This window comes from Prunus avium, chromosome 2 (assembly GCF_965620075.1).
Source record: "Prunus avium chromosome 2, drPruAviu1.hap1.1, whole genome shotgun sequence".
NCBI lineage: Eukaryota > Viridiplantae > Streptophyta > Magnoliopsida > Rosales > Rosaceae > Prunus > Prunus avium.
The window spans coordinates 43572018-43594724 of NC_142285.1; the positions used below are offsets into that span (position 1 = coordinate 43572018).

Genomic DNA, 22707 nt, shown 5'->3' on the forward strand with positions numbered 1-22707 from the left:
CTATACTAGTAAAATGTTTGAATTTATTTACTGATGCATGTGAACAAACACCACAACAATCCCCTGCATGGCTTAAATTCCAACCATTTAAAAGAAAAAAAGGGAGAGAGAGAGAGAGAGGGGGGGTGTTATTTTCTGCCTACTTTTGTGTGGTTGTCACCTTTTTTATTATTAAGTTAATTTGCTCTTTTTTTTTCCCCTTGTCTTCACCAATATGCGTCGACATTGACGCATAACCCCTTGAAGCCTAATTTGTGTTGCAAATGTTTCAATGGTGCAGTGCACATCTACTTTTTAAAGTGCCCATTGTTTCAGTAAAAACTAATAAACTAGTAGATATGTCTAGCTCATGGTGTACAGAAATTGCGTGAATGATCATGACATGCGATGAATATCATAGAAAACCCTAGACCTAGACTTTTTTTCCCCTTCTTCTTCTTCTTCTTCTAAGATTATGGCTCTATGAGATACAGAAAGATAACTTATATATCTTTGATTTGATGAGGTTAAATACGCTTTCTCTTGTTAATATAGACCGATAAGTTTATTGCTCAATCTCAATGGAACTTTTAATTAAGCCCCATGAATCATGATGATAAAACATAAACAATGGGGGAGGAGTTTATGGACGGCCATCATTTTCTCTACGACTTTCAACCTTTTTATGTTCTTCTGACCTCTCTCTCTCTCTCTCTCTCTTTTTCTCTCTGATAGATTTCATTTTCCGTGGTACCAAACCAAACAGCACTTGAGTTTAATTGTGCTTTTGGTCCTCATATTTTGGCTTTCATCACTTTGTGGTTTGTCAATGGATGAATACAAAGACAGAGAGAGAGAGAGAGAGAGAGAGAGAGAGAGAGTGGGCTACAATGAAAAATCAGATAGGAAGGATTAGAATTGAACGATTGGTGACCCACTAGTGGGATGGAATGGAAGCAAGCACTATCATAAGGTAAGGGAGCGAGGGGGCGAACAAGTCAACATTTTGAAGTACTCTTCCAACACGGACTACAACTTTTTTTTAACTTTTTTCTTAAAATAATCGTAGATTAACATTACGACAAAGAAAATGTTGCAGTAAGTAATCATCTCCCAAGAGGAGTATATGTTGGTAATGATGGTGTTTAGAGGAACTCCGTTTTTGGCAATGGTTCTAGGTTGTCGGGGAACATTATTATGAAAACAAATAAAATGGTATTTTACTATTTTAACTAAGATGATTGATTTAGGGTTTTGTACATATAGATTAAGTCTATGTATGGTTGGATCATGGCAATGGCATGGAAGAGAGAGAGAGAGAGAGAGAGAGAGAGAGAGAGAGAGAGAGAGAGAGTGCTCAATCCAAGTGGTACTTGCTATTCATTTTGGATGCTTACTGTGATGATGTCATCCCCATCTGCCCTTTGCCCTCTGTTTTTCTTTTTCTCTGATTAAAAAACATCCAATTGTTTTGGGCTAAAAAGTAGTAGTACTACTCACACACCTCACATGGTGTGGAGGGGGGGCTACCAGAAAAAGATGCTGGGTATGGATGGTGGCAGTCATATCACAAATTGTCAATAGCTACCTTCTTTGAACCTACCTGACCATATATTTTTTCCTTTGAAAACTATACATAACCATATTTGGTTGTTTTTGCAATTCAGGGCTGAATACGAATTGGTGCGCTGAATGCGTACTTGGTCAAAAAGACTTACAAACCACCTTTTATCCAACTCCTCCTACTTTTACCCTCCAATCCAATCAAAGCTCATCATCTTCATCCTAATTAGGGCTGACCTAATCCTATGCAATTCTCAGGGTTTGCTTCCTCGACCCCAATCCAATGCAATCGAATATAAAACCTTAGTAAGGCATTAGCAATGTGCGCATAACTAAATATAGCAATAATCCATCATTCTAATCTGATAGCTTCTTCAACAAGATGATTATTCAAGCAATGTATTTGCTATGCATTAAACTTTGGAATATCACTTTAAAGAAACAACACATGAGGCAGGCAGATAAACAAATACAAGGCCTCTTCCAACAAATAATATCATGCTCCATTCCTCCCTATGCCATCACAATTTGTGATGTTTAATGATAAACAACTTCCCAAAAGAGAATAAACAAAAACATATATGATTACATGTTCCCCAAGCAAAAAAGAAAACCCTGTCTTTCAAAAAGCGACATAACAAATGATTTCATGAATGCATAGTATTGGACAATATGAGCTAACACAACCTCCTAACAAAGATGAAAAATGAAAACTGGCTAATGCAAATGTAAGATCTGCGTTTCCAAAATAGCTCATGCTAATGCTCAACTCTTGAGAGAACTGAAAACAGTGGAGACTTGATACGGAGATGCTCAGGAATACGCACTGGCTAGGACAAGTAAAAAGATGGCGAATATGCAAACACGGAACAAAAGGAGGAGCTGACTGAATTCAAGGAATGAAGACCTGCTACGGAGGATTTTTCAGGAATATGCTGCTGAGGGTAGTGATAAGACGTCAGTACCCCGACAACATTAGGCATTACTCATCTGTTCTCACCCCAATCTCTCTGGGAGGAAATCACCACGGGGTGGTGGAAAAGGTTAACAAGATTTTGTTTAGCTTTCAAACAGCAATTAACCTCGGTGACTCAGAAAACTGACGCTCATGAACGTCTCTGACCTTCCTCCGATGCCCCACATATTCTGTGACACACAGAATTTTGTTAATTTTTATTGCAGGCCTTGACCCGCTTCTGTGACACTCACCACCCAAAGCCTGAGGGGCTGATGCAATTGTTAGTCACAACTTTTGGAGATGATGCAAGTTAGTGACAACTTGAAGACTACTGACAGCTTCTGTTGTCTGAAAATGGCGATGACTTGACACATGCAATCCTATGACCCAACTCAACACACCCAAATGCATGCAGGGACTTCCAAACAAATGGAATATAACAAGTGGCAGTAGCCTCAAACAGAAATGGCACGACTGATGGCCGACTTGGCCCATTCTGCAGATTCTTTTATCAAATTGTCTTCTGAAGACAAACATTCATTTAAAAAGTCTCTGCATGACTGAGATTGCTGTATCAAAGAACCTGCATTGCTTCCCAGTGTATCTGCTAGATCTCCAAGGACACCAATGGCTGTTTTCATCACCACTTCATCCCTACATACCAGTGGATATAATTTTAAAAAAAGAAATTAGAAAAACAACAAAACAAAAAATGCAATTTTGTAACAAAAACTAGACATTAAAACAACTCACATGTCTTTCCCCATGTATATGCTATCCAAGAACTGCAGGATGTGAGGAGCATAAGATATCAGGAGCTGGGTTTTTGGGGAGTTCTTGAAACCTTGGAAAATCCCAGAGTATGCCTCCAATATTCCATTTCTCAGAGAATTGGTGTACTCTGTCATTTCATCGTCAGCACCTGCTGTGTGGACAGACATCTCTGCAGCACTCTGGATCATTGGCATGGCATACATCAGGTACTTCTCGAAGTTATCTCCTATTGCAAGAGCTATATCACCGAAGCAGGAGAATATAGGAGGCTTTACAGAGCGGTGCAACTGGTTGCTTGATAGATCCTTGAGAAGCTGGGTCATAATTCCATCACAATAAGGTAGAACCTTATCTTCAATTGCTCTACAAATATCCCCTACCACACCAACTGTGACAGCACAGATTTGGTACTCCTCAAAATTTTGAAGCCCCATTTCCAGATACTTGTAAAACTCTGGCATGTATTTTGCAAAATCTGGGCCAGTTGTGTATGCAAGGGCCCCAATGGCAAGCATGGCCTCTTCATGGACAGTAGCACTTCTACAGGCAAATACCCTCAAGAAAAGTCCCATTATCTGATCCGCATACTGCATAAAAACATATTTAGTTGGCTCTGATGAGCCTAGTTTCTGAATAATGACCTGTAAGCACCCACAAAGAAGTCCTTGCAATTCACTCTGCCTCTCTATCTCATCAGAAGCAACCTTCTGGCCCTCAAGAGTCTTGTGCAGTTCAATCATGATAACAGGAACAAGTTGCAACACCATGGGGGCAGTCTCTTCAGACGAACACCTTACAACTTCATTCAACGCTTCATATGCAGCAGTCCTCAATCGTGATTCCCCAGCATCTGCTCTGTGAGTAACAGTGAGTAGAGCCTGTACAATTTCCTGGAAAAAAGGAGCTAAGGGAGGTGATGGGCCGAAATCCTCATAACCCTGGGCCAGAAAATAGAGAGCACCACAGGCCTTCTCAGCAACATTTGGAACATCCTTCATGCTCTGAAGAAGAACTGTGATGATCTGTTGGCAGTTTGCTGGGGTAATTATGGGCGTATCCATAGTTGAACCATGAAGGAACTCGAAAATCCTTCCCAGTGTCCAGGCAGTAGTGTCCTTCACATGGTTGTTCAGGTCCTTTGTTAAAGCACTGAGCATGAACGTCAAAGCAACATTAACAATAGGTGTTAACTTGTTAGCCGAAGGACCCTCCAAGATGGAACCAAAGGCATACGTAGCTGCTTCCCTTTGTCTCCAATCTGGTTTTGTTATGTTCTCTTCGATGAATGGCATAACAAGAGGAACAATATCATCTCCCACTGTCCGAGCAACCAACCCAAGGCATGTGCCCCCAGCCATAGCAATATTCCAAGCCCCATCTTCCTGATCCTGGTCCTCTTCCTGCTTAAGAAGAGTCTCCAAAAGCATCGGGACAAGGGCAGGGAGTGCCTGCTTGATAAAGTAAAAGCAAGGGATATCAGAGTCCCCACTAAAATCACCCGCATAATCTTCCAATATATCTATCTCCTCATCACAAATCGAACTCCAGAACTCAATGGCTTGAAGGGCAACAGGTTCCTGGTCTTCCCTAACAGCTTTTGCTGTGATGGTAAAGATGTCTTGCATGTAAGGGGCTAATTTCTCGTAGTAAGTTGAAGAAATGGAGACTAAACACTCAAAAGCTGCCTGTCGTATCTTCACTTCAGATGACAAAGTTGCCTCACACACAACTCTCATTATATAATCACGTTCCATATCATTGCTAAAATTGGCCTGAGCAAAACCCAAAGCATTGTACAGTGCTCGGGTGGCAGCAAGTCTAACATCATTGTTCCCTTCAGATGTGTTCATACCCTGAACTACAGCTGTCAGTATTTTATTTACTTGATCTTGATCCACGACATCGGGAGAGACTTCCTCACACAAATACCCAAGAGTCTCTAAAGTGGCTTGCTTTACATGAGCTGGTAACTGGTGAATATTTGACAACAATGATACAATCAGTTCTGGCCATTGTTTCTGGGGGAGCTCAATTCCTGCAACCTTTGCAATAACTTGAGAGGTAGTTGAACGGGCATCTGATACAGGGGAAGAGAGGGTCTGTAACAAGCACATCTTAATCTGGGTTTTCACAGAAGTTTCCAGTGCCAGCCATCTTTGAACAAGATCCAACTTTCTATGTTGTTCTTTAGCATCCAGGGCATTCTTAAGTATAAGACCTGCTAATTTGCGGCTCTCAACAGGTCTCTCTTCATTTGCTAGCTCTCTAGAAAGAGATAACAAGAACAATGGAAGATCTTGCTCCTGAAACTGTTTCAAACTTTCTTCAGCATGCTTCCGCACGGTTCCATCTATAGCTTGAGCATTCAGAAGCACCTGGGTAACTTCCATCGCTGTATTGTATCTGAGAGTGTAAAAATTTCATTGCTTAGATACATTGGATCAATACAAAAGCAAAAGGAGACAAATGAATCATAACATTTTAAAGGGAACACAAAACTGTCCAAAAGAAATTTTGATTGATCTGGATTATTAGAGCACAACTATGGCCAGTAAAGAAATTGAAATCAAATGAGCATAGAGAAATATAAGGCTGGACAAATCTTTTTCCTTTTGAGCAATTTGGTATAGAGAAAGATGTGACTGCAAACTGCAAACCCATGAATTTTTCTTGGCAAATCCAAAATAATCAAACTGACAACCATTCACAAAAGCACTGCGAAAAGGTCGCAAACAATACAAATATTTAACAGATTCAAATTAGTTGGAAAATACACACACAAACTTGTCCGATATCCACAAATAACGTACCAAAACCTATAGTGGCTGTTTCTGTAGACTACGAGCGAATTATCAAGAAACCAAATTTGAATATATATATATATAGCGCAAATTTCTTAAATTCAAAGAACCAAGATTCACCAACCAAAAACCCTACTCCACTGATATTAATCCAATAAAAACCCTACCTGTACCAAACAAATCCATTGCGAACGCATCCCCTACTCAGAAAATCCAAACCACAATTGAATAAAAAGAAAATCAGGGATCGAATGAGATTACATACAGTAAGGCATACACTTTCCTAACACATACCAAAACAAAAATCACAAAAAGCAATCACAGACCATAAAATTACTTAGAAAATAACGAACCGAATACTCATTAAGCGAATCGAACAGATACAATCAAGATCAAACATACAACAGTATTCAAAACCCAAGTTACCGCTAAAACAAATTAGGGTTTGAATAGGGAAGCGATAGAATTACCTGAAAAAAGTGACTTAGAGAGACCGTACGATTACGGATCGGGAGCGGAAAGTCTTCCTCAGAGACAGAGACAAAGACAGAGACAGAGACACAGAGACACAGAGAGCGAAAAGAGAGAAGCAAATTGCTAAGACGGACTTGGATTGCAGAAAGCTATAAATTTAATTTTTTCAAACAAATTGGTTACAATAATTTGTTCGTGGGGCCCTATTATGCAGTACGCTTTTCGCGGAAATAGGTTTTTCTTATGAATGAATCAGTATCGAAAGTTACGGGCCCATCTTAGGACCCAAGAGGCATTATTCTGTATTTTTCTTTTGGGCTAAGCAAGTAACTAATAGGTTTCAGAAAATCCAAATTCGAAATAATTGTTCTTTTTTCTTTTATTTTTTTCCAAAATAAAAACTTGTTAGGCAAAATCAAAATCATTAATCATTAATCTTAATCTTAACAAAGGAGATGATTAGTATTGTGTACAAGTAAACAAGACAGTATAGATAAGCTTTGGGGTAATAAGTGATTTTTTAAATATTTTGGGATGCCCAGCTCGTTTGGTAAATTATGAGAAAATCACTTATTGTTAAAAATTGTTGTGAGAGAAAGCTATAAGGGAAAGCAGCTAATGAGGTGCTTTCATTTTCTGATTATGCGGGAATCAGTTTCGAAGATGCGCTAGGTTTAATGATTATACGGTAATCATTTTCTGATTACGCAGGAATTAGTACCAACAACACTCTTAACAAAAAGTTTACCAAATGCCAAACTGTTTTCTCTCACAGCAAATCTGACATCGATTATTTTCACATCACAGCAATGCCAAACTAGCCCTTAACGTGATACAAGGATGGATTCAGATTGCAAATTTGCAACTGCATACGACTTTTCTCAGTTATAAGGAGCAGAGCAGAGCACATTACCTGCCCCTTCTGTCTCCAACTTGTGGTCAAGGAAGAAGGAAGAAACCCAATGATGGAAAAAGGCAAAGCATATTACTTTGGACACAATGATTATTTTTAATGTTCCAGCTTCCAGGTGTTTTTCTATTCCAAACAATGTCAAAAACATTTCTCAAGGACTAAAAATGTTTTGTTTCTTTTTCTTAATTTTGGTACAAATGAACGTAAGTCCCTTCTATTCTAGAAGAAGAAGAAGAAGAAGAAGAAACTATGTCAAGTGGGAGAATATGCAGAAAACAATTGAGTTTTTAATGAAACTTTCTATTTTGCTTCTAACAAAACACGATCCTAAGATACCACTAGTTTTCATCACTCAATGTTTAACCTAAAGAAAGACATAATTATCTGTTGCTCTATTTTTTTTGGGAGTATTTTTAGCAACTTCAAATGAAAAAATTATATACAAAATTAAGATAAGCTTCCGCCAAAAGAATATTTTTAAATTTAAAAAAAAAGGGCATTTCCATGGGATGACATCACACTTTAGAATTCGTCGTGATAATCTTCTTCATTATCGCCGGCATCATAGACTGTGCTGTAGAAAACATAATCATGATCCAGCATCTCATTCAGCGTTAATTTGCCGTCTTTGTTATCATCCGCCTGTATTAAAAAAATGTCACATATTTCATTTGAAATTCATCTCAGCATATGTCAAACAATAGGAACAGAAATTGAAACAGGAATTTCAGGCAATATATATATATATATATATATATATATATAATTACTGACCTCAGACATAAGAAAACTTGCATAATAATTAGTATAGGACAGTTCTCCTGGGTGAAGGTAATGCAGCAGGGGTTTCAATTCTTCCACTTCCAAGAGACTGTCAAAAATTTGCCATGCAATTTTGAAACAGCTCAGTAATTAATTAAATTCCTCTAGCTATAATCTCGGCAGCAAAGCAAACAAAAAAGAAGAAGATTTAGAATAAAAACTTGTTAGCTAGGGTCAAGCCAAGGCATGTGTTCATACTTGTCCTTGTTCAAATCAAGCTCTGCAAATTTCTCTTCTGCTGTGGGTGCTTTGGCCCCGCCTGTTTCGAATTCAACGTAACTCTTGAAACTATCATAAGCATTGTGTGAAAATTCCATGAAATTTAGTTTTCCATCGTTATCCTGGTCCATCCGTCTGCGCATTACAGGCGGACATTTTGTCAATCTATTTTGCCTTGCATTGCAACAAACTATTCAGGAAAAGAAAAAATGAAGCATGAATTATATGTTAAGTAAGTAAAACAGAGAAGACATGTGAGAATGTACTTCATTTTTTCTGCCAACAGCCATTTATGAATTTCGCTGTTATTACTGTCTTCTGGGTGCAACAAACTGCAACAGAAATAGAGATTTATGCAAAAGGAAAGGTAAATCAACCAAAATTTTCAACAAAAAAAAGTTTTGGCCTTGGTGATATGGAAAAATGAAGAGAAGTTACTCTTTAAATTCATTGAAGGTAAGAGTTCCATTCTTATCAGCATCAGCATTATCAAATTGCTGCTTCCACCATCCAGCTTCTCCATGCTCCATGCCATTTTTCTCTGTTTTCACAGCCACATAACATCAACGTCCATCCAATCCAAGTAGTTAAATAAATAAAAGGGTTACGTACCGAGATCCTGACTGGAAAACTTGGGCTGATACTCGCTGAAAGAAATGGTTCCATCCCCATCTTTATCATATGATTCCATTTCATTTTGGGTCCTGTAATTCAACCTTTCCACGGCCTGTTGTGTGAGCCAGTGCTTGAGCTCATTGGAGCTAATGTAGCTATCTTTTGGTGCCTGGTCTATCAAAGGGAACAAACTGAGCAGCCTCAATGTGAGGTTCAACTTTCCCTCGTCGCTAAAATATTCATGTACTTGTTCAACCTCACTGGCTTCCATCATGGGACTGTGTTCCACCAAATCCAGGTTATGAGTTTCGCCTCCTAATCCATTTTCCTCCGTATATCGCTCCATCTTGGCAACAAGAGGGTCGAAAACCGGGACATGATCTCTGAAGCCAAGACGCCGGTTTAGGCCAAGATGATCGTGGTGACCATGTTGTTTGGAGGGACAGAAGACCATGAAAAGGATAAAGGCGGTGGCAAGTAGCGCATAGACCACTGCCTTCGCCATTGTTTGGCATCAAAGAAGCCAGGGCATGGGACAAGGTGATGATGATAAGCCAACGACCAACTGAATATTGGGTGGTGGCAGAAACGGTTAGTGACCGTTAGAAGTGGGAGGCACATATAGGATATAGCCTTGGATTTATTAGAGAAGATTTGGGGGACATCGTAGGGTGTACCAAATTAGCAATCTTATTAGGCAATAGGCAGGCAGGCAGGCAGGTGTTTTCCAATATTTACAATTTTCATTTTGTAGCTAAAGGAAACTGATAAAATTGTTATGGATGGATGGACATTATTCACACCACTCATGGCCGCTGATCCAGAGAAAATAATTGTCTTTCTAATATTTATAAATAAATAAAACTAATTTGATTAGTTATATATTCGTTTCTGTGATTTTAATTAAGGATAACGAGATTACCAAAGATAAATTAAAGATAAATTATTATTTAAATAGAGAAATAAAAAGGTAAACAAAGAATTTGCAGCATTTAAGAACGGGAACTATCAAAATATGAAAAAAGACAAATTGCTAGTACAATGGCAAAAAGTAGGCATCGATACGGTGACCCAAAAAACGGTAGCGATTGATTTGATATGCAAATAGTGTAAAAGTAACACCCAGTGAATTCCACCTTTCTTTTCACTTCCACGATTGGGGAAATTGAATAATCCAAAAAAAGAAGGCTACACTTACACATACTGCCCTACTTGAAAATCTTTCCAAAGACAAAAGATTCAAAAAGGTTTGGGGTTATACATCACCAATATACATCATCCACAAGGAATTTCTCAAAAATTACTACAGCTTGAACAAACCACAAAGTAAGTAAACCATCAGTCAGTGTGACTCTACTCCTTTGCACACTGCAACCAAGGCCAGTTTGACTCGCAGAGATCACACGGAGAGCTGCCATCATTGTCTTTTGCACTTGTGTCTGCATTTTGCTTCACAAGATATTCAGCAACGCCTTCTCTATCACACATAACAGCATAATGCAGTGCGGTTTGGCCATCATTGTCCTTCCAACACCAAAATAACAGAATTTTAAAATGGGCATCGTCAGGGGATGGAATTGGGAAAACACTTTTTCCTACCTAAAATAAATGTTTACATTTTAACCTTACCTTCGCATTAACATTGGCATTTTTGCTAACAAGTAGCTCTGCCATGTTCAGGTGCCCACGATCCACAGCCCAATGCAATGGGGTCCTTCCCTCACTATCTGCAATCATTGCAAGTAAACTGCTTGAAGGCGATATCAGCACCATACTACCAAGAAAATTTCCCTTCAACATCCTACTATAAAGGGGTGACCAATATAAATAAATGGAACACTTTTGTCAATTGTACATTAAAAGCTTCACAAATCAGGATAGACATAAGAAACTGAAGTCTCTGGACTTTTAGCTTTTGTAGCTATATTAACCAATTTCATTGAAAATTATGCAAGTTTTAGCAAAACCCTAAATAGAAAATTAATAATGTCAGAATATCTCATTGGTTGAAAAGAAAATACATGACTAACAAAAAAGAAGAAACTACTAAGCCATGTACATGCATTGAGAGAGAGAGAGAGAGAGAGTTCTGCACCCAGCTCAGTATGATGTAAGTAGAACTTGGGGTGCCATAGGTCAATCTAGCTTCCAGCCTGGTCTTTTTAAGTTTTGTTATGTAACATGTTTGAGTGAAATTGAGTCTATTCTCTAGCTGAATGAACTAGCCAGTCAGTTCAATCAAACATTACGCTTTTGGCGTTGAAATGCACAATTCCAACCTTCATTCTACACATGCCTTAGTGATTTTATTTTATCCTACATTTTCTCAAAGTTTATTACTGAAGCATGTTGACAATAGCATGAACCTACTGACCTACCTAACTTGCTCACAAGCCTAAAGAGTACAATCCAGTGTTGATCAAGCTTTGTTCTAAGCAACCAAGCTTGGATATTAAGCACAAATTGTAGCTCATTAATTTGACAAGGAAATGAGCTTCTAAAGAGCTGAGATTTAAGAAGGAAACGAGCTTCTAATAAAGCTGGGCCTGAGCTTTTTATGAGCAGCCTTAGTCTGTAAACCACCCAAAAAGAAAGAAAATATCCATGTTTTTGTAGTTATAGAAATATTCATGGAATACAGAAATTCAGAATCAGTTGGAAATTAAATGAAGCTAATTAAAGATACAGACAGAAGGAAACAAACCCTTCAGATCTACTGAAACCCCGCTTTCAATGCATTTAAGCAGATTATCCACTTCTCCTTCTCTGGCAAAGGCATGAATGACATCCATCTTGCTGAAAAGTAAAACAAGTACTCCTTAGCAATGTTTTTCCAAGAATTAGTATCACCTAATGAGCGGTAAATGTAAACATGAAACTGGTCCTAAGAAACTTACGAATCATTTTCAGATTCCTCCTCGTAAACAAAGGTGCTGAAAACTGGCCCCATTGGTCCGTTAGAATCTGTACCAGGTGCATTACCATCTCCACCTCTGCTCTTCTAGTCATCATATGTCGAGAGATAGGAAAGAGACCAGCAAAGAAAACGAAACAGAAAGTGAGTGGATGTACATCAGTACTAAAATACAGTGGAAAACAAAAGGATAAAGACTCACCACAGTCAAACCTGCTGCCCAAGTAGGATATAGCTCCGTAACAATATCAATGTACTTCTCCATGGCATCTTCAGGAGGCATAGCACCCAATTTCTGCCATGCTTGCCTAGCAGAAATTACCCAGTGAAAAGAATTCAAACACTCAGCGAGTAAACCTGTAGACTAAACTACACAGTTCAACCAACCCTAAATTATCAATTACCCAGTAAAAAACATTAGAATTAGGGCTTAGTTCTTCGAAAAACAAAATTTTTCATTAACGTAAACTTGACTAAAATAAAACCGATCCATGGAACACATCACCCATCATTATCAAGCAGACATTAAAATCTAAACAAATAAAGCATAAAATTATGCAATTAAATTGCCAAACGGAGCAATGGTGAAGCAAATACCACTTAGCGCGAGCTGTCATTTTCAGAGCCGATGGCTGCGGCACGCTACAGGGACCCTCAGTAGCAATCTTGTAAAGCCCATAGAGCTGCAACTGCGCATCGTTCGATACCTTCTGGCGATCCGTCGCGGCTGATGCAATAAACGCTGTCGCTGCGCTGAACAGTTCGTCCAATTCCGTACTCTCCACGCCTTCCCAGTCATCGTCACTTCCAGCTTCGCTACTCTCGTTCCTGACACTGCCATGCTCTGCGACGACCGATTCCGCCTCGATTGCTGCGGAGGTCAAATCGGCTGAGCGAGGAGGATCGTCACGGGGTTGGGGTTTGGGTCGGGGTAGATTGATGTCGGTGGGAGTAGTGTGCGCGCGAGAGATGCTGAGATTGTCTTCTTTGAAGGAGATGACTATGGCGATGAGCTTGGCGAGGAGGTAAGAGAAAATGAGGCCTAGGAATATCGACTGGAGGAGCTGTTGCCACTCGCCCATTGTTTCTTGGGTACGGTGATTTATAAACCCTAACCCTAGAAGTCTCTCAATGGATTGAACTAACGCCCAAAAACCCTAAAAATTGAGGAACTAGAGAAAGAGAGAAATAAGAAGACTGATGAAGATTTTTCAGAGAGATGGCGTTTTGCGCTCCGGGAAACAGAGCGCACCGCATAAATGGCAATGAGGGAAAGGGGCTTGCTGTGTTGGTGGTCGTTACGAGGGGGCAACAATCGGGTGCTCCGCGGACAAATGCAAGCTAGCTCCGTGATCAAATTGAATTTTAATTTTAGTTTTCAATTTACTCATTTTTTCTGTCAACCGAAAATAAGAAACATCTAGCAATGTAAACTGAAAAAATTATAAACATTATTTTCTACTATTATATAAAGTGAATTTGAAATAACATATTTTTCTTCATTCATCGCGTAAATTCAGACTACAAATAACAATTATAATTACTAATACCATGGTATTACATCGTAGAAAACATGAGCCACTAAACTAATCCCCGACGTTGATCTCTATGGCCAAAAAGAAAGCATTGGTAGGGAAGTGTTTATAATCCATGGGTCCCATCCATCCTCCATTGCATTTCATTCCATCATCAGTACTTGCACTTTCCATAGCCTGTCATTAAAAAAATAATTATTAATTATTATTACTAGTCTTTTGCACGCGCTTTTATAATTGTGAGGGATTCTTTTTATAAAAAATTAAATTAAATTTATTTTAGAATTAAAAAAAATAATCGGAAGTTGTGTTTTTAAAAAATAGAATTCATTATTTGATTTTTCTATTAATTTTAATTTTTTTAAATATGAAAAAGTATGAATTTACTATATTATCCTCATTTAATTAATAATTTCAATTCTTAATATATGCATTAATCAAGAGCATTTTTTGGTATTTTGAATATTTTATCATTCTCTGCCGTTTGCTTTATATATATAGATGATAAAACCAAACTTAAAAGTGTTTGCATTAAACTTCTTACTTGGATCGACGGCAGTGGTGGCTCCAGTTCCTTCAAACTCACAATCATAACCGTTCCTTCCCATTGCTTGAAAGTAGCGGTTCATAGCATATGCTGCATGGGCTCGAACTGTGTTGGGCATAAAGCACGGCCCACCTTGTTTGATTGGCCCACAATTCAATCCCAGCCCACAAACATAATCAATATTCCTCTGCAAGGCCTCCGGGTCAGCTCCCCTCTTGGGGAGACACCATAGTTTCTGGCCATCTGGCGGTGATGGGCTCGCTGGTGCAAGAACTGGGCCTGGGCCTGAGCTTGGGTTCAGAGGTGTAGACGAACTAGCCTGTCAAAGCGAAGCCCACAAACCAATCAAGCACATACATAAAGATGATATCAAGAAGGGGAATTTTTTAGGGTGGTTTTCAGCTGCAGCAGCTACCGTGTGCCGGAGGATCCCGATATTGTAAACCGGTGTCATGTCGGGCCGGAAAAGCCCAAAATTCCTCTCGCATGTTGGGCCGGGCTTGAGATTTTCATTGAAGAGGGCAAAGATGTACGTCTCAAAAGTCCGGTTCGGCATCAGCGGGGTACCATTACCGGATGTCACATGACGAATGAGATTTCCATTGTAATCCGCTGCACTCTGTGGGTCAACACCAACTTGGACCGGATCACACTCTGATGGCCAGCCCGTTTCGGCTACAACAATCTCAAGGTCCACAAAGCCCAAAAGCTTCATGGCTGAAAAAACAGCATCTAATTGTGCATCCAACATGTTGGTGTAAAGGAGTTTAGTTTTGTCATCAAAGACGCCGGAATTTGGCCTGAAAAGTGCGTAATCAAGTGTGTCGGCAGAGAATCCGAAATAAGGATAGGGGTTCACCATGAAAGGAGAATTGGTGGCTTTCAAGAAACTAAGCAACGGCTTAAGCACATGGACGTCATATCCTTGCCTAAATTTGCCAGAGGACGGTGGGGTTGAACTAGAAAGAATGCCTAGAGAGTGTGGGGTAGAGACTTTAATCTTGCGGTCCAACGAAGCATCGACAAGGGCGGCGTGGAGGGTTTGCATGGCAGGAACAAGGCCTGCAATGAACAACTTGTTTGTGGTGGACAAAACTTCATTGCCTATTAAGATGCGGACTATGTTGGTGGCCTGGACGTAAGGTTGGACATTGGATTTGAGCCATTGTTGGGCAAAGCTAAGCTTGGTAAGGTGGGGGATTTGGTCATTTGGGACAGTGATTGTGACTGCAATGCCAGTGTGAGCAAAGGCTTGTAGTATATCAGGGTTTGCATCAAAAAGCCTAACACGGTTGATAATGGTGGATTCTAAAAGGAAATGGGCGACGTGGGTTGGTGGAGGGAGGTCATTTGCCATCGTGCCATAGTTCACCCCAATAGATCCTTGCACTCCTCCTAGCACAAATTTTTAAAAAAAATTAAAGGAAATCCATTTTTGGTACATAAATATAGAAATTGAATTTGCAATATTAATACCTTGAATGAAGATTGAGACAAGAAGGAGCAAAACACAGCATCCAGATGATGCAAAATTGGGAAGAGAATTTGCCATGAGTAAGAAGAGTGTGTGTGCGTGCTGTATGTTTGGGAGGTGAATGGTGATGCAAGCTTAGGGTACCATTCTTGAAGAAGTAACTTGTGGATTCTTTGCTTTGCATTTGGGAGAGGCCAGGGAGTATGATATCTTGCTGCCAAGGGTTAAGTGTCTGTGCATGTCTTGACGGACAGAGCTTTACCTTTTCCTGTGGATATCTTTGATTTCTTTTCCTTGTTTTATCTTACTCTTTTTGTTAAAACTTAGTAATATCAATAGAAGAAAGTGATAAAAGCTCTGAATATATGCTGTTTTATAAAAGTAATAAGCAAGGGATTTATATCAGTAATTGAAGATTATGCTAGTTGCTAAAGCTAAATAATCTGGCTCGCTTTTTATATGTATATGAGTCGATTCTAATTATATCTAGGGGGAATTATATCTTTACTTGCCATGATGGATAAGGAATTGCAGGATGACATTTTAAAAGGCCCACCAACCTTTTCAGCAAAGTTTTATTTTTATATATAACAAGCACCTCGATTGAGTGAACTCCAAATTAAGAGAACTTACGTTGGATTAATAGATTTGGCGAATCACTTGAACGAGTTCAACATACATATCGATTGAGCTACTCCAAATTAAATTGTAATTTGGTGGGGGGATTACCAATAACTAATTAAAGTAGCATACAACTTTGTTCCTTTGCAATCACAATTAAGGGGAAAAATTAATTAAGCTAGCTCAGCTGGCATGGCATAGAAATCTTGTTTGTCTGTTACTGAGGTAGCTAGTTTAGACTATCCAACAATGTATTTTAATGATTAGAGCCATTTATATTTTAGCTGACTTTCGCATGAATAATCCTTGAAAAATAACCTAAAAACTGAATGGTTCCGATTATTGAATTACAATCAAGAAATAGGATGTCTTTATTTTAAAGAAAATAAGTGCATCCTTACTACAGAAATCCACTTATACTAGTACTATAAAAAAAACCTCCATATAAATGCAGCTAGCATGTCCATGTATATATATAATAGAGAGATCACTTATATACGCAGAATCAAATAAATGAGCAGATATGGGGTTTGCTTTGGTGATACAAGATGGTGAAAAAACTTGGATTAATACAATACATATATGCATTCAATTCGATCATTAGCGAGTAGAGAGGTAGCTCCTGGCACTGCGCACATCGATCATCAGTCCTTTTCTTTCTTAATTTCCCTCCATCTCCAATGCTAGCTTTAGCCTGAACAAGACAAAACTACGGCTAGCAATGAAACATAAAATGAATGGTAATTATTAGTTATGGCACTTCAAAATCCGGCACCAAAGCAATGATGATCTCTCTCTCTCTCTCTCTCTCTCTCTCTCTCTCTCTCTCTCTCTCTCTCTCTATATATATATATATATATATACATGGGATCATAGTGTTCCATCGTCATGATGCATATCATAGCTAGCACATGTATATATTTGTAATTTGGTATATGATCATGGCGGCCGGGCAAGATTATAATTGATATCATTTATATATATATATATATATGGTATATGATCCGATAATTAATTGATGCTTCACTAATTTCTTGTGTTAATTAACATGTATATCCAAATTTGAAATGAAAAAAGGGGAAAACTTTTAGCTAATTGATGTGATGTGAGCAAATTAATTGAAGTAATATATATTTGCGCTACGTTTAAGCAGCAAGAAGATGATGAAGAAAGTGGAATAATTATAAGCAGTAGTACTTATCTGTATAAGGGTGATGATATATCTCAGGTAGCTAGCAGAAGGCCTTTTTGGTGCAAAAATCTTCCTCTTGTAACGCTGCTTGCTGAAATGAGCATCTCAGAATTGCAGAAGCACCAGTGCTTGCAAACTGCATGCAACTGTGGCTTGGAATACTCATTTGAGCAAGAAACATTACAAAGAGGATTATTTAATAATCATCCCAAACTTTTCTCTCTCTCTCTCTCTCTCTCTCTATATATATATATATACATATATCTCAGCGTGAGAGAGAGAGAGAGAGAGAGAACTGATGGCAAGCAAGCATATATGGTTCTTTCTTGATAGCCCTGCAGTGTAGGGCTGTGCTATATAGAGGGAGGGGTTATATATAACTCTCACACGCCAGTGATGTGATCTGGTGGGGGTGAAAGCACGGTAAGTCTACTTTGTGCGTGTGATTGAAATATGTCGACTAAGAATTATTCAGATCCCTGGGCTAGAGAGAGCTATCTCTGTAGAGCCCTTGTATATCACTTGTTGTTGGTTGTCGTCATATAATTTGGTTCATGGAGGTTTGTTGGTTGGCAATGGCATATAATATGGAATATATGATCATCCAAAGGAAGGGAGAAAAGGCGGTGGGAGCTTGTTGGGGGTATGTGGTTTGTCGGTTTGGTTTAATTTTGACAGTCCGTTCAGAGCAGAAGAAAGGAGGCTGCTATTGCTATTGCATGATGCAGCATCATCAACTATCAACTAGGAATTGTAGGTGGCAGTTTTTGGAATGGTTGGTTACTTCCCTTGTATATCTACATCTCCATGGTAGCTATATTCAAGTACTTCTCCCATCCAAACGCCAACCACCATAACTTATTATTGCAACAATTTCATTTACCAAAATAAGTAAATTAATAATCATGCACACATATGTGCATATTGGAATGAATGTACATGTATAGGTAACCACTCTTAATCATCAATCTCACCTATATTTGAAGGGATGGTATCAATCGCCATCATTCATTTATTCTTGTCATTATTTTCAAGTCAAAATTTTTGAAAAACAAAAGGCACACATCAAAAACAATTATGGTGGTTTCCACGAAGAAGGTGAATGTAAAAAAGGGAAAACCCGAGAGACCCTCTTCAAAAGAAAACAAATATGAAAACAGTATCACGATCGAGCCATATATGCCTTTCTTGTTCTACTTTCTAGTCAAAGTTTTAGGGGTTTTGTACTTTGCGTGTTTCCAGGGATGAAGTCAGTCCCCCCCATGGCGTTTCGTGACCGTCAAACTCGTTTTTTAATTGGAAATTGCAAGTGCTGTCCTCTGTGCCTCAGCTAACTTGACCTTTCTGGCAAATGCAGGGTCACGTCGTTCAATAGTTTCTCATCAAGTGCTATAATTCTTTACTCTACTTTTAAAGTGGGTTGGTGAGCTTCAAGTGAGGCAGTAGCATCTGATATTATGGTATGTGGCTGCTGGCTGGCACATGTGAATTGTGTTCTAGCTAGCTACCCACCACGATCTCCCTTTCCTTTTCTATCTGAGATTCATGCAACTTCATGAGAAAATTACTTTAACTAACAAGAGCTTTTTTTACACTTTTTTTTTCATTTTTTTTGGAAAGCTACCTACCTAGGCCACTTGACAGAAGCAAAAACTTATATTTCAGACTCTGAGAGCCATAACAAAGAAAGAAAAACACTATGCTCTGCAGAAGGAGAATAACAAAATTGTCTTCGGAAGGATGCACAGATGCAGGGTAGGCTATACATAAAAAATGCCAAGAAATAAACTTGAAATACAGAATGAAAATGCATTAAGCACCGTGGTTGCTTCTTATACAACAGATGAACCTTGAATTAGCAAGTAAAACAGTAGGGAAAATGGTCATCGACACCCCAGAATTGCTCTTGCTTCCTCATTGATAGATGTATTTCTACAGAGTTTCTGAAGATCAATGTACCCGATAATGGTATCCTCAAACACTGCACCGTCAAGTTGTGCTTCATTAAAGGTGGAGCCTGATAAAACAGTGTTCTTAAACAAAGCTCCTTGCAGATTAGCTTTCTCAAAGTTAACTCGGTCTAGAACTGCATTTGAGAAATCTGTACCTGCAAAAAGAAAACCATTGATTTCTTTCATTCCATATCATCATCTTGTACATTTGATGTCAAGGATGATATGCAATCTTACCCTTGAAGCTAGCTCCTGCAGCATAAGCCTTTGACATCACAACTTCTGACATATCTGCACCATCAAATTTTGCTTCAGACATGAGTGCTGCTGCAAGACTCTTTCCCTTCAGGTTGGACTTCTCATTTGTGTAATCGCAGAAGCGGAGATCAATTGCCTTGTCATAAACTCCATTTGCTTGACCTATTGTGTTGCCAACAAATGCACGCTCACACCGACTTGGATCAGTTGACAACGGAGGCAACCTCTATTGCAAAACAAAAAACAAACAAAAAATCAATTTAGTACCCTTTCATAATCACAACTAGAAAAACTAGTAGGTTTGAGTTTCATCATTGTCATCATCATTTATTGTTTGGATGATGACATTTTGGCTCCACCTATTTTAATGAACGTGTGACATTTCACAAGAGCTGAAAGAAAACAAACTGAAGGAAAAGGGGACGTCAGAAGAGATACAATAAAGTAGAATATAAAAAGTGTCAATGTAATGAAATTTCTTATGAAGTATCTCGACTTTCTACTCATACCATAAATGTTCCAGAAAAATAAGGATTTTCTAAAAGTTTCTGATACTTGGAATGCAATTGGAGGCAAGCTAAATAAAGTGAATTGAGATAGACTTGTCTGGTTCTCTACAGCGATTCTAAAACATGGTTTATTTCCTGTCTGCTTAACTTATTCATGACAGGATTCCAACTAAGGCCAGACAAATTTCCTGGGGCTAGACAGCCAACACTCGGCACATTCGTTTTCAAGATGAGTTTAATTGGATAAAATCTCAGAGTAAAGGAAAGAACTTAAGGTTTCTAACTATCAAACTTGGTTGGGATGGCCACATATATCGCACCTGATGTAAAAGGAATCGGAGGGAACATGAAAACAGCTTTGCTTCATGGAGCTCTGTCGGGGTCCTCAGGGATTATTCATGACATTCAAGCTGAAGTTGCAGAAAAAGGCGTATTTCCGATTCTCTTATTTAAAGAGAAATTTGTAACTCGGGGAATTTGTTTGTTACTGCTTAGCTGGTTGTATGTCCTAGTTTTGCTTGGTTTTTGACTAAACAAATACAAAGTACCATAAACATTCAGAAGAAGAAAACTGTGACCATCGGATTAGATCTGTTCAACATGGGGCACTCAAATCTCCAATGCAGGCATTCCATTAGTCCACTGAGCATAGCATGTGAAAAATATACATAGATGGTGATAGGTAAACTAAGGCCCTTAAAAATAAAAGGGAGTAATGTAGGCTAAGAGTGTGTTTCAATTTTCAAACCTGACCAGCAGCAATTACAGGCGAGGCAGCAGTCACAGCCCAAACAGCAAGAATGCCACAAGCTACATTCTTAAGTTGCTTCAGTTGAGACAAGTTTTCCTTTAATTCATGACCAACCCTAGATGCTGCACGGTCCAAAGTAATATCATGAATACGAGAAAAGAAATCCCTCCACTATTTGTTTGCAGGGGTTGGTAAGCAAAATCAAAAGCAACCGAAGTCGAAATCCATATATGACCATTTTGTTTTCTGATTCTGTAAATGCTTTTGGAAAATTGCTTTCTGGGAAGATAACAACAGAGAAAAGCTAGGCTCATAAATCGTTTAAGATAAATGTTTACAAATTTAATTAACTGGGCAACAAACAACAGAATCAAACCCAGAACTTGGAACTGCTTTATATAACACAAGAACCAATCAAACAAATTTCATTGCAATGCAACCAACTGAACCAAAATTGAACATGACATGACAAGAATGAGTATTGTGAGAAGAATCAGTGCGGAAGGCTCACCCGAGCAACACACACGCATAGGTGAGTGGGGAACTGTGAAACAATGGCGTTTCGTTGGGGAGAACTGGAGAGAGAGACCATTGCGCGACAATGGAATTGAAGCAAGTGAAGCAGCCATTTTCGAAACAATGGCAGTGTGAGACAGACGATGGCGTCTTCTTATCCGCTATAGTTTCCGTAGAAGATCAAGATGACGTGGCATGACACGTGGGATCGTGTCTGACGCCAATGTATATTTGCTCCCGCTTTGGCCTTATCGCACCCAGTACGAGTACATATACTACATACATACAGCACAGACGGCGATAGAAACGACATGTCGTAGGAGTACAAAGTCAAAGTCAATAAACAACATGCCGGGCCGGCAGATATTTACGTTAATTTATTTATTTGTATACGTAAATAGAAAAAAAAGGAAAGAAAACACGGTAAGGTAAAATATGGTAAAAGGCTAGTTCCTAAGAACAAGGAAGGAAGGAGAAACGGTCGGCCTCCATTGTGTTGTGAATTGAATTGATATTTTGTTGTTTGGTTGGTTGTATATTTGGGAATTGACTTTTGGTTGGGTCTCTTTCTCTTTCTCTGCCACTGCAAAAATTAAAGGCGATGGAGAGCCAGAGCCAGAGCTCGTGCTTATCGTACGAGAAGCTGAACGGGGTGGCCAGCTGGCTTGGGACCCACGTGGCATCGGCCTTCTTCGCATCGCTGGAGCGGTGCTCCTGCATCAACCTCTCCACCTCCGACGACCACGAAATGAACCCAGAAGAAGCTCACGACCGACCCCTCATGCTCTTCGCCTCTCGCTCCGTCAATCTCAGCGACCACCGTCCTCATTACCCTTCTTCCTCCTCCTCCTCGGCCCCAAACGACGTCGTCAATCTCCCGGTTTGATGAGGGACAGACACGTCAGCATCCTCGATGGGATCGGAAAATTGGGTTCATTTTGTTCTCTCTAGGTTTTTTTTTCGCTTTGAAATTTTGGGTTTTGAATTTCTTTCCATTCAATGTGTGATGTTTTCAGGTCGTGAAAGTCGAAATTGAATCGGAAAAACTGAAGGATGGATTTGTTATTTGTGTATGATTATATGCTTTTAACCCTGGATGTCATTGTGATGTGATGTGTTGCTGTTTGTATTGTTGCCTGTAACAATATTTGTTTTTGAAGTGTATTATATATAGTTAAAAGTCTTCTGATTCTGTGTAATGGGTATTGTTTGATTTATTTATCCTCCTGATTCCTGAGTGAATGAATCAACGTTCTCTTCTCTTAAAATGAAGCAGAATCTGATGTCAAAAGATTTGTTTTGTTTTGTTTTCTCAAGACT

At 39.0% G+C, this 22707-nt stretch overlaps 6 protein-coding genes across 7 annotated transcripts; 1 reads left to right on the top strand and 5 right to left on the bottom strand.

Annotated features, from left to right (window-relative positions):
• Window positions 1-1928: 1928 nt before the first annotated feature.
• On the bottom strand, window positions 1929-6714 carry LOC110749570 (ARM repeat superfamily protein). Its single transcript, XM_021949687.2, has 3 exons — window positions 6546-6714; window positions 3254-5677; window positions 1929-3154 (listed from the first exon to the last, which is right to left on the bottom strand). Exons 2-3 carry the CDS (start codon window positions 5662-5664, stop codon window positions 2956-2958), a joined length of 2610 nt encoding a protein of 869 aa, XP_021805379.1. The 5' UTR covers window positions 5665-5677; window positions 6546-6714; the 3' UTR covers window positions 1929-2955.
• A 746-nt stretch (window positions 6715-7460) lies between these two features.
• Window positions 7461-9820, bottom strand: LOC110749660 (Calcium-binding EF hand family protein). Its single transcript, XM_021949813.2, has 6 exons — window positions 9116-9820; window positions 8942-9044; window positions 8770-8835; window positions 8483-8638; window positions 8237-8333; window positions 7461-8104 (listed from the first exon to the last, which is right to left on the bottom strand). Exons 1-6 carry the CDS (start codon window positions 9621-9623, stop codon window positions 7985-7987), a joined length of 1050 nt encoding a protein of 349 aa, XP_021805505.1. The 5' UTR covers window positions 9624-9820; the 3' UTR covers window positions 7461-7984.
• A 408-nt stretch (window positions 9821-10228) lies between these two features.
• On the bottom strand, window positions 10229-13314 carry LOC110749598 (acyl-CoA-binding domain-containing protein 1). 2 transcript variants are annotated; one of them, XM_021949731.2, is made up of 6 exons: window positions 12630-13314; window positions 12235-12340; window positions 12016-12116; window positions 11823-11914; window positions 10748-10845; window positions 10229-10642 (listed from the first exon to the last, which is right to left on the bottom strand). In XM_021949731.2, the coding sequence occupies exons 1-6, from the start codon at window positions 13112-13114 to the stop codon at window positions 10472-10474; spliced, it is 1053 nt and encodes a 350-aa protein (XP_021805423.1). In that variant the 5' UTR covers window positions 13115-13314; the 3' UTR covers window positions 10229-10471. The 2 variants fall into 2 exon arrangements, with proteins under 2 accessions (XP_021805423.1, XP_021805422.1); XM_021949730.2 differs by having other exon boundaries at window positions 12016-12119.
• Window positions 13315-13466: 152 nt separating this feature from the next.
• LOC110749597 (O-Glycosyl hydrolases family 17 protein) lies at window positions 13467-15818 on the bottom strand. The gene is made up of 4 exons (XM_021949729.2): window positions 15591-15818; window positions 14530-15509; window positions 14112-14433; window positions 13467-13744 (listed from the first exon to the last, which is right to left on the bottom strand). The coding sequence occupies exons 1-4, from the start codon at window positions 15664-15666 to the stop codon at window positions 13722-13724; spliced, it is 1401 nt and encodes a 466-aa protein (XP_021805421.1). The 5' UTR covers window positions 15667-15818; the 3' UTR covers window positions 13467-13721.
• A 3261-nt stretch (window positions 15819-19079) lies between these two features.
• LOC110749640 (Tetratricopeptide repeat (TPR)-like superfamily protein) lies at window positions 19080-21744 on the bottom strand. The gene is made up of 4 exons (XM_021949787.2): window positions 21383-21744; window positions 20869-20993; window positions 19591-19837; window positions 19080-19508 (listed from the first exon to the last, which is right to left on the bottom strand). The coding sequence occupies exons 1-4, from the start codon at window positions 21498-21500 to the stop codon at window positions 19285-19287; spliced, it is 714 nt and encodes a 237-aa protein (XP_021805479.1). The 5' UTR covers window positions 21501-21744; the 3' UTR covers window positions 19080-19284.
• Window positions 21745-21835: 91 nt separating this feature from the next.
• On the top strand, window positions 21836-22608 carry LOC148297080 (uncharacterized). The gene has a single exon (XM_088249410.1). The coding sequence runs from the start codon at window positions 21989-21991 to the stop codon at window positions 22271-22273; it is 285 nt and encodes a 94-aa protein (XP_088105536.1). The 5' UTR covers window positions 21836-21988; the 3' UTR covers window positions 22274-22608.
• Window positions 22609-22707: the final 99 nt, after the last annotated feature.

What these genes read in the sequence shown, in the direction of transcription:
- LOC110749570 (XM_021949687.2), bottom strand. Translation starts at nt 5,664, where the DNA reads ATGGAAGTTACCCAGGTGCTTCTGAATGCTCAAGCTATAGATGGAACC. An exon ending in ATATACATGGGGAAAGACAT is followed by an intron (nt 3,155 to 3,253) that starts GTGAGTTGTTTT and finishes ACTGGTATGTAG; the next exon opens with GGATGAAGTGGTGATGAAAA.
- LOC110749660 (XM_021949813.2), bottom strand. Translation starts at nt 9,623, where the DNA reads ATGGCGAAGGCAGTGGTCTATGCGCTACTTGCCACCGCCTTTATCCTT. An exon ending in CTTGATTTGAACAAGGACAA is followed by an intron (nt 8,334 to 8,482) that starts GTATGAACACAT and finishes AATTTTTGACAG; the next exon opens with TCTCTTGGAAGTGGAAGAAT. An exon ending in CAAGTTTTCTTATGTCTGAG is followed by an intron (nt 8,105 to 8,236) that starts GTCAGTAATTAT and finishes TTTTTAATACAG; the next exon opens with GCGGATGATAACAAAGACGG.
- LOC110749598 (XM_021949730.2), bottom strand. Translation starts at nt 13,114, where the DNA reads ATGGGCGAGTGGCAACAGCTCCTCCAGTCGATATTCCTAGGCCTCATT. An exon ending in ATGACAGCTCGCGCTAAGTG is followed by an intron (nt 12,341 to 12,629) that starts GTATTTGCTTCA and finishes AATTTCTGCTAG; the next exon opens with GCAAGCATGGCAGAAATTGG. An exon ending in GAGGAATCTGAAAATGATTC is followed by an intron (nt 11,915 to 12,015) that starts GTAAGTTTCTTA and finishes TTTACTTTTCAG; the next exon opens with CAAGATGGATGTCATTCATG.
- LOC110749597 (XM_021949729.2), bottom strand. Translation starts at nt 15,666, where the DNA reads ATGGCAAATTCTCTTCCCAATTTTGCATCATCTGGATGCTGTGTTTTG. An exon ending in TGTCTCAATCTTCATTCAAG is followed by an intron (nt 15,510 to 15,590) that starts GTATTAATATTG and finishes AATTTGTGCTAG; the next exon opens with GAGGAGTGCAAGGATCTATT. An exon ending in CACCACTGCCGTCGATCCAA is followed by an intron (nt 13,745 to 14,111) that starts GTAAGAAGTTTA and finishes TTTTAATGACAG; the next exon opens with GCTATGGAAAGTGCAAGTAC.
- LOC110749640 (XM_021949787.2), bottom strand. Translation starts at nt 21,500, where the DNA reads ATGGCTGCTTCACTTGCTTCAATTCCATTGTCGCGCAATGGTCTCTCT. An exon ending in TATGCGTGTGTGTTGCTCGG is followed by an intron (nt 20,994 to 21,382) that starts GTGAGCCTTCCG and finishes TGGACCGTGCAG; the next exon opens with CATCTAGGGTTGGTCATGAA. An exon ending in CTGTAATTGCTGCTGGTCAG is followed by an intron (nt 19,838 to 20,868) that starts GTTTGAAAATTG and finishes GTTTTGCAATAG; the next exon opens with AGGTTGCCTCCGTTGTCAAC.
- LOC148297080 (XM_088249410.1), top strand. Translation starts at nt 21,989, where the DNA reads ATGGAGAGCCAGAGCCAGAGCTCGTGCTTATCGTACGAGAAGCTGAAC.